The 10,203-nt window shown below is 46.0% G+C and overlaps 1 protein-coding gene across 1 annotated transcript in view; it reads right to left on the reverse strand.

Moving 5' to 3' along the window:
- Positions 1-10,203, reverse strand: part of SLCO2B1 (solute carrier organic anion transporter family member 2B1) — a 39,536-nt gene that overhangs the window by 18,509 nt on the left and 10,824 nt on the right. The window contains exon 7 of the mRNA XM_007941032.1: positions 8,200-8,390. Within this exon, the coding sequence (XP_007939223.1) occupies positions 8,200-8,390 (191 nt within the window). The remainder of the gene's footprint in view (positions 1-8,199; positions 8,391-10,203) is intronic.

Consider the following 10,203-nt stretch of genomic DNA (forward strand, 5'->3'; position numbering starts at 1 on the left):
GGGTTTCCAAGGCAGTATCACTATGAAAGTAGATTGCCCAATCTTCCTTTCGAAGAATGTCTGGTGGGTTTGAACCACCAGCCTTTTGGTTAGCAGTCAAGTGCCTTAGGCATCTTGTTTCACATCATATAACTAGAAAATGGCAGAACTAAGATTTGAGTTCAATCCTGTTTGAATGCTGTAGAAAACTGCTTTATCCACCGCATCCTGTGAATCCACAGGCCCTGGTGGCAGAAATAGATGGCACCTTTGTTGTGTGATTTGAAGACCAGGCCCACCTATTGGTCTTGGGTGCCTGAAATCTCACCACTTGAAGGCTTCTTTCTTTGGTTGGGGCACCCTGGGTCTATTATTCATTTATACCTTAGTGCTGCACTGATAGGAGCTCTGGTAGCATAGTGCCTAAGGCACTTGACTGCTAACCAGAAGGCCAGCGGTTCAAACCCACCAGCCACTCCTCAGAAGGAAGGTTGGGCAATCTACTTCCATAGTGATACTGCCTTGGCAACCCAAGGAGGGGTTGCTATGAGTCGGGCAGACTCCACAGCACATAACAACAACAACAGCTGCACTGATAGCCAACAGCCACATGTCTACTGGGAGCTCTGGTGGCATAGTGCCTAAAGGCATTTGACTGCTAACCAGAAGGCTGGCAGTTCAAACCCATTAGCCACTCCTTGGAAGAAAGATTGGGCAATCTACTTCTGTAGAGATACCGCCTCAGAAATCCAAGGAGGGGTTGCCATGAGTTGGATCCGACTCCAGGGCAGTGAGTTTACATGTCTATTCAGCACTTGAGATGTGGTTGATCTGAATTGAGATTAGCTGTAAGTGTAAAATACACATCACATTCCAAGGACTTCATTTGGAAAAAATAACATAAAATACCTCATTATTAATTTTTGTATGCATTCTATGTTGAAATGATAATATTTTGGATGTATTGGGCTAAACAAAAAATATTATTAATTTAACTTTACTTTTGAATGCAACCACTAGAAAATTTAAAGGAAGTCCCTGGGTGGCACAAGTAGTTAAGGGCTCAACTGCTAGCCAAAAGGTGGGCAGTTCAAACCCACCAGAGATGCCTTGGAAGACAGATCTGGTGATCAGCCTTTGAAAACCCTGTGGAGAAGTTCTCCTCTGCATACATGTGATCACCATGAGTCAGAATCTAACAACAAGAAAATTTAGAATGAGATGTGTGGCTCATTTTATATTTCTATTGGATAGTGCTGCCTTAAGGGAATTGGTGAATCTCCTTGCTCCTTTCTCAGTCCTGGTCAAGCCATGGGAGAGTGGCCTGAGAGGGTCATCCCAGTGTGGTGGGAGGGACCCGGATCCCTGAAAGAGAGAAGTGCTACCCCATGAGTGGAAGTGGGAGGGGCTAGAGAGAGACTAATAGCTTTTCTTGGAGAGGATGGCAGGCATGCCCTTGTTGTTGTTGTTGTTGTTGTTATGTGCCGTCGAGTCAAACCTGACTCATAGCGACCCCTCCTTGGGTTTCCGAGGCAGTATCACTATGCCCTTAGAGACAGGTAAAATCTTGTGAGTTCCTTGACTGGGGTTCTTTCTCTCTGTCTGAACAATAAAGACAACCACCTATGTCATCTGCTTCCACATATACAACGCTAAATGGTCTGCACTGCACTCTCACAACCACTATGGCATTTAATCCCCATAGTTGTCTGTATAGGGATTATTATTGTATGTCTTTTACAGAAGGGGAAACTGAGGCAAGAAAAGGGAAGTGTCACCAGGGAATTATGCAGGGGAGACTTTTGAACCTCTAGACCTCCTCCACACTCCCATCTCTCCCTTGTCTCAGATTGTGAAAAAAGCAGGAGGCTTGGAGACAGGAAGGGAGGGATAGAACTTCAAGGGCCAGGGTGGTCTGGGGGAAGCACAGGTTGAAGGGTTTGGATAGAAGGAATGGAAAAGCTATTAGAAGCAGTATAGTGGTAGGAAGAAGCCTGTCATGGAGAGGCTGTGGGGAACCAACTGGCTACAGTGAAGAGCCTCACTAGGGCAGGAGCAAGAGCCAAGAGATTGGCTAGAGGCAGACCTGGGAGGCTTCAAGGACCTGGCTAAGGGATTTGGGCTTTATCCTGTGGGTGTTGAAGCACTGATTGTCTCTAGCTCCTAATCCTCCCTGTGCTCTCCACAGGTTCCTGCCTCTTTCCCTCCATCCGTTTTGGGGACTCCTGACTAATAGTGGGCTCCCGAAACAGGAAACTTGGTGCCACTGCTCAGAGCAGGGCTTGGAACACGACCCATCTGGGCTGTGGTTTGCCCAGGTCAGCAGGCTTGGGTGGAGAGAGCTAGTGTTTACTTCCCCTCTTGGGCCTCTCTGCTGACTGCTGCAAGCCTGCAGGGCCATGGGATGCTGTGTGTGGTCCAGTGCCCAGAAGGCTTCACGGTCTGCTGAACTTCCAGGGATCCAGGAGCCATCCTCAGAGGAAGCTGAGTTCCTAGAAGGCTCTGTCCTAGCATTGTGTCACTAGAGTTGACTCTAGGCAGATGTTGTGGAATCCTCTGCCAGCCCTTAATCCCATCACATATCACCACAGGAAGCAGCCACAAGGATGGGGTTACCTGCTATACTTTCTATCTCACTATGAGACCAAAAACCAAACCAAACTCACTGCCGTCAAGTTGGATCCAACTTATAATGACCCCCCCTTGGATTTCTGAGGTGGTATCATTACGGAAGTAGATTGCCCAACCTTCCTTCCGAAAAGTGGCTAGTGGGTTTGAACCTCCAGCCTTCCGTCAGTCAAATACCTTAGGCACTATGCCACCAGAGCTCCCATCTCACTATGAGAGAGAGTGTTTATATTCTTCTCTTTCATATCAGAACTGTTTGCTCCTCCCACCACCCAACCCACCCCTTTCCTGTGCCTTATTCTCGAATTATTTATTTATTCAGCACAGTTTAGGAATGGGTGGATCTCCCAGGGTTTCAATCCCAGCTCCCCCATTTAATAGCCACATGACCTTGGCCAGGTTATTTAATCTCTCTGACCATTTCATTTCTCTGGAAATTTGATTTCTGCAGCTGTAAAATGGGGGTAATAACTGTACCTACATCACTGGTGGGTCATGATAATTAAAAGAGATGACACTCAGAGTAGAGCAAGCAATACGTGTTAGCCTTATTCCCACTACTTTACCATTACTGAACATGTTTTTGGTATGAGCTATCTCGAATCTTCTATGGACTGTAGTAAAAGTAGGATATAGAAAGGTGTTTAAGAAGAATATTAGAAGAAAAAAAAATTCCAGTATTTTTCCTCCCAAGAGCTAACCTGATCAGAAGAAGATGCTAAGAAAAAGCCCCCTTATGTGTGCCAGGCATTGAAATTCCTACCTCACTGCTTTACCTATTTCATTCTCACAGTAACCTCAAGACTTCGATATCATGACTATACCCACTGTACACATTTCAGAATTAGTAAATAGTAGAGACTGAAGGCAGACCTAGTTGGTGCAGTGCAGGCACACATATGTTTAACTACTGACAGCTGTTGGCCTCCCTTCCACTGTGAGATGCTTCAGACGTCAAGGAATTTCTCACATGTTGCCTCTTGGGGTAGAACAGTAACCTACCTGTCACTTCTCTTCTTTAGCCTCAGTCTCCATGGGGAGATCAGTGGTTTTGAAACTGGATTTTAGCAACAAAACCCTTTTCCCAATTGAAATCTCATTCAAAAGACTGGCATATAAAACACATGAAAGTAGAACTGCTCTGATTGGAGTGTGTGTATGTGTGTAGGGGAGTGGAAGATGCTTATCTCTGCTAATGAGATACCCACCTTCATTCTCCCTATGGTGGTACCCTTGGGGTTCTGTGGGATACAGTTTGAAAACCATTTGAGCATGTCACCACAATGCCTTCTAGCCCCAATGTTTGAGGAAGCTCTGATCTGCACCAGGTCAGGATAGGGAGCATCTCCTCAGCCCTTTGGGGCTAGAACTTGGCCTTGTACAGATGGGTGCAGGGGCCAGTAGTGCTAGCTGAGCTCTGGACACATCCTTGACCCTCATGAGTCCCCAATCCATCCATCGACAAAATGTAGCGGGGGTTGATCTGGATGATCACTCAGGCCCCTCTGCCTTAAAGAAATGAGGTGGGGTGAGGATGGAGTCACAAGCCCTGAATTACTGGGGATGAGGAAAACAGTAGAGGGGATGAGCGAAGTCTACAGAAAGTGCCTTCAAGGAAAAGGCACCGGGGGAAAGAAGGTTTATATCACCTCAGGACATACAGAAGCTGCAAAAGGAACACAAAGTCTCAGGGGAATGGGCAGGCCTGCCAAATGGGCAGATCCTAATGAATCAGCCCCAGGTCCTGGATTTTAAGGACACCTCCTACTCTTTTTCTCATCCCTGACATTCTCTCGGAGAAGTACATCAAGGTTAACGACTGGATTGTCTAATGGATGTCATAGACCATAGACTCTTAGGACAAAATCATAGCCATTTAGAATAATCAATTTTGGGAGTTAAGACCATTTGAGGCATAGAATTTTAGAGTAATAGAACATTAAATACTTGAGAATCTCTGACTATTAGAATCACAGAGCTTCAAAACCGTATAATCTAAGCATCATAGACACTCAGAGCTATTCTGAAAATAAGAGAAACATAGAATCCTGGAAAAGATGAGCCAGAGGGAAGGTCACAGAGTCCAGTGGTGCTCAGATGCTGAGCAGGGACAGGAGTTCTCAGTAAAAGAGGCCTGCCTGCTGGGACATAGCTGTCTGGGCCTCTCTTAGCCCTTAGCCCAGCTCCAATGGCAGGTACTCGGAAGAACCACAGGACCACAGAGGACATTCTGCTGCTGGCTGATTGAGGTCCCCACTACCTTCCAGGGAGCTCGCAGGAGACCATCTTTACCCCAAGGGCTCTGCAGAGCTGTCTGCCAGGAGTCCTGGGGCCTGACAGGGACTTAGCGACTGTTTGTACAGAGGGAAGATGAGGCTTAGAGAAAGATCCAGTGGACTTGCACTCCATCACTCCTAGGAGAGTGTCTGTTGGAGTGACCAATAGATCTCTGTGGTCACAGATAGAGACAGAGCCAGACAGGAAAGCAGAGTTCCTGCTCCCTTGCATCCCCTGCTATGACCTCCCCTACACCTGTCTCATATTCTTTCCTGTGGGGACAGCAGAGAACATGGTCATGGCCATGGGAGAAATCTGAGCTGGTCATGCCCCATCTTTACACAGATATCCCAACCTTCCTTCACTACCTAAGCCCCTCTTGAGGTATGGGCTGTGGGATCCACCCCTCTGTTCTCCTATGGAAATGCTCATGTGATACTCCAGAGACAGAGAGCCATTTAGGGGAGATACCATTGACCCTGTCACAGTTAGAAGATCTTGTTGAATTGACTGCCCACTGTGCAGATTAGAAGATAGAGGCCAGAGATCTCTCCTGGGTAACTATAAAAACTGCATATAATTCTAGGAGTTTTCGGAGGCTCCTGAGCCCAGAGCCTTGGAGGGTATACTTGAAGAAGTTTCAGAAATAGCCCCTTCTTCATTTTTCCCTCCTGCGCATTCCCTTTCCCTGTAAAAGATATCTGTCCCAGGCCTAGAGACCCGGACTTTCTGCCTAATTTAGTCATTCCTCCTGGTCCATCCACCTCTCCATTGGTGGCCTGAGTGGGCCAGGCCAGCTAGTGTTACTGAAACCAGCCCTGGCCTGGGCAGCCTTAAGGAGATGGAAGAACAATTCCTCCCACATCAATATTTATTGCCTGAGAGCTGCTGGAAGCAGATCATCATGTTCTTAGCCTTCAGTTCTTTTTTAAGAACCTCTCACCCCCTTCCTTCCCGACTCCCCATCCCCAATGTGCTGACAGAATGAATCCAGACAGCCAGACAGGTTCACAGCCGGGGAGCCAGGGTTTCAAGGCATCATGGAGGCATAGCTCTTAAAACCAGAATCTCCAAATCATAGCAGCTTCAACTCAAGGAACCATGTATTCTCAGAATCTGAGACCCAGAGAGTATTACTCCATGAATCTAACTTCAGCATCTTACGTGACAAAACAGAATGAGGAAGTGACTTGCACAAGGTCACACAGCTGACATTTGACCGAACCCAGCATAGACAAGTCTCCCACCCCCAGTTTTGCTTCTTATACCTATTCAAGGGTCAAGATCACTCTATTGCCTAACTGGCTGTTCTTCTCTGCTCAAGTTTAGGGCCCAACTTGGAGAATATGAGTAATTACCAGCCTTTCCTCTTCCTCTATGATCACCCCATTTCCAAGAACACTTCACCAAGTTCCAGGAATTCCATCTCATCCAAATTTTGGCCTGAGCTAGACAGAACCAGTAAGGACCATCTGTGGTTCCAAACTCAAGCCTTCTTCTCCTGAAACTGGCCACTCTCCAGTGCCTGCTGCACTCAATCACAGCATCAGCTTAACCCTTCACTGTCTTTGGGATAGCCCCTAAAAGAGCAACATCCAAGTCCATAGAGCCTACCTCTTAGGGTGTCTCCTGGATTCATTCCCATCCCTCAATGGCTCAGCCACTGATAGCTCCTACTTGACCATCATAAAGGCTGCTTCATTGGTGGCCCTGTTGTCAGCTTGTCTCCACATACTCCTCTTGTTCTGCATAATCTATCCTCTCTCTAGTACCCAGTGATTGAGCCATGGGACTCCACTACTTACCTTCCTTCCAGGGCTATCCATTGCTCTTTAACCTGGCAGTGGAGGCCTTTTCTGTTCCAGTCTCTGCTGGCTGTTCTAACATTATTTTCCTTTGATCTCCCTCCCCTCGTACACATCCTCCTCCCTAGTAGGGAGGTTTGGTTCAGAAGGGCAGTATGGGTCTGGGAGTCAGGCTTGGACTCAAATGCCAGCTTTTCTAGAGAGCTAATTTAGCCCTTTCTAGGCCCAAACTCTCTTCCTCTAAGAAAAAAAGCCCTATCCTACTGGGCACCAAACATATTCGAATGCACCAACCTGCCACAATAAGTTGAAATCTTCTTGCTGCAAAATATTTGACAGGATTTTTATAAATTATCCCTTTGAGATTGCAATTGCTTGGCAACAAGTAACTTGCTCAATTTATGATTATCCATGATTTCTCACTAATCACCATCCATACTTGGGAAAAGAGAAAATGTAATCTGCAAATTTTCAACTTATAATGAAATGGATATGACTATTAACTGAAAATTAATAAAATTAATGTCAATGAAATATAATTCAACTTTTAAAAGAATTTTGTCATCTTTTTTTGTATTTTGGAGTCAATTTATTATTTTTTAGGCCTTTATGTTTTTGTGAATCCCTGGAAAACCTGTAGGCTGCAGGCCTGGAACCATTTATCCTGCTCAATTACTCACATGTCCTCTCCTCTCCTATCCTTGTGATCTTAAGTAAATCTCTTCACCTGGCTGATCCTCAGGTCCTCTTCTGAGGAGAGGACCACCTATCCCAAAAGGTGATGGGGGGATTCAATGAGATATCCTGAAAGCAACATACCAGGTGGTTGTTACTTGCCCTCAAATCTATGTCCTCATTAGACTGAGCCCTATTGAGTATAGAGAAAATGTATGATCTTTACATGGTCAGTATCAGCCTGAGCCCTGACCCAGAAAGACATTCAGTACATGCTTGGTCCCTTCAATGTCCCCAGAAAGGCCTGGTTCATTTCCATAGGAAATCCTTTGCCCTGCTGTTTTCAAGCCTAGAACACCCCTCCTCCTTTCCAAGTTTCTACACATCCTTCAAAGTGCAGCTCAAATCCTTCCTCTTCAGGGAAGCCTCCTAGACCCTCCTATCTAATTCTTAACATCCCCATAGCACTTTCAGAATTTACGATAAAAAGCTTTAAGTGGTCGGCAGAGGAGAAGTAAGTGCAGTGTTTAGAGTAAAGGACATGGACTTGGATAGGCTTGGGTTCTCATGTCAGCTCTGTCCTTTGCTGGCTCTCTGATCTTAGGTAAGTCACTTCCACTCTCTGGCCCTTAATTTCTTCACTGCAAAAGGGCTAAGTAATGCTCACCTTGCAGAACTGTTAGGAAAATGCAGTGGTTGGATCCCAGGCATCAATGAGTTTGGTAAGCAGTAAAATGCAGTGCCCAGAAGGGATAAAATTTATGGTTACAAAGGAGGACAAGAGGGTGGGGGCTGGAGCCCAGGTTGAGTGAAGGCATGGGGGATGGGGGCTTACTTTGCTTACAGACGAAGTTATAATTGACAAGATTCTTGAACTGAAGCGAAGCTCCTGCTTCTCCTTCGGCATCTCCCTGGGGAAGAAGAAGTAGGGAATGGAAGCCAGGGCCACTATGCCAGCAGAGGTGAGGAAACTCAGCCACCAGGCACCCACCCATCGGGGGTCCTTTGGCGTCAGGTGGATACCACCTGGAAGAGAAAAAAATGGTGATGTTAGGGTCAGGGTGGGTTGTCACTTCTAGCCACCACTGTAATGCTTGTCTCTGAGACATAAGTCAGCCTGGAGCAGCCGAGAGACATGTGGGCTGGGAGTTTGGAGACCTGAGTTCTGGCCATGACTCTGCAAGTTATGGCCTATGTGGCCTTGGGCATGTCACTGATCCTTTCTGGGCCTCAGCTTCTTCAACTACTAAGGCATTGTAGTATAGTGGTTAAGGCTTTAGAATGGATTGCTATATCTGAATTCCAAACCTTTGGGCAAGGTAAAAAAAAACCAAACCCACTGCCATCAAGTTGATTCCAACTCATAACAACCCCCAATGGGTTTTCAAGGCAGTAAATCTTTACGGAAGTAGATTACCCACGGAGTGACTGGTGGGTTAGGTTGGCAGTCAAATGCCTTAGGTATTGCACCATCAGAGCTCTTTGGGCAAGTTACTTAACCTCTTTTTGTCTCATTTCCTTCCTTTATAAAATATGGATAGTAATAGTACCAACATCATAGGGTTGTTTCGGGACTAATACATGTGAAGCACTTAGAATAGTGCTTGGCACATGGTATTGCTATGCAGGTGTTTCCTCTTATTAGTATTAGTATTACTATTATTGCTCTGGTGGTACAATGGATAAGGCATTTGTCTGCTAACCAGAAGGTCAGCAGTTCAAACCCACCAGCCACTTTGTGGAAGGAAGATGGGACTATCTACTTCCGTAAAGATTTACAGCTTCAGAAACCCAATGGGAGTCGCTGTGAGTTGGAATCAAGTTGATGGCAGTGAGTTTGGTTTTGCCTTATTATTGTTATTACTATTAAATACATGATTGAAACTACTCTTGTAATTCTCAGATTTGTATGATGATTAAAATCACCAGGGGTGCTTTTCAAAAGTACTGGGTCTCACCTAAGACCTATTTAGAACTACCACAGAGCAGGTTGGGAAGATAGGCAAGGAATCTGTATCTTTGACAAATTCCCCAGGTAGTTTTGATTCCCCACCCGGTTTATCTAGGACTAGATTATCCCAGATAATTCCAGCCTTCTGTCTGGAAAGTACAAATCTCCCATCAAAGCTCTTGGAGCCCAAAGCTGAGTTGAGTCATCCTCCTTCAATCTCCACAGTATCTGGAAAGCCTTTATAAAAATACATGATAAGACTGCTTCCATTGTGCAGGGCTGATACCCCAGACACTTGATCATGCACTTCTGCTCCAAGGAGCCAGAGCACACAGTTAGCACTCAGTAAACGTGTTTGTCAAGCTGGGGTTGGATTGATTTTGGCATTGATTGTGCTTGGTTTCCCTCTCCATTTATTGTTCCTCCTGCCTCTGTGCCAGACTGGTGAGAATTCACACACCCACATTCTCACCTCTGAATACATCCGCACATACTTATCTTTGCCTGCAGCCGACCTGATCCTACCACTCTATGAAATCCCCCATAAAGAAAGAAGAACTAGGGAGGTGGCACCTCAGTCCACATCTGTGGGGAAGTGTGTGTCTAGGGAATTTTGACTCCCAGGACTTCCTTCAAGGGAGAAGGGAATTGCAGCCAGAGTTCAGATCTGGCTTCTGTGCCCAGCTTTCTAGAAGGAAGCAGGCTGGGATGGGGCTATCTTTCGTGACTTTAGCTCAAAGCTGCCCAGACCTGGCATGGCTGGAAGTACCCTTGACAAAAGTCAGAGGACAAGAAGCAGCATCTGTATGTCCAATTAGCCATACACATATCACTGTGAGGCTTTTTTTTTTTTTTTGGGGTGGGGGGACTTGTGGGAAAATCTCCACA

This window comes from Orycteropus afer, unplaced genomic scaffold (genome assembly GCF_000298275.1).
Source record: "Orycteropus afer afer isolate SDZICR_OR568_19922 unplaced genomic scaffold, OryAfe1.0 scaffold00074, whole genome shotgun sequence".
NCBI lineage: Eukaryota > Metazoa > Chordata > Mammalia > Tubulidentata > Orycteropodidae > Orycteropus > Orycteropus afer.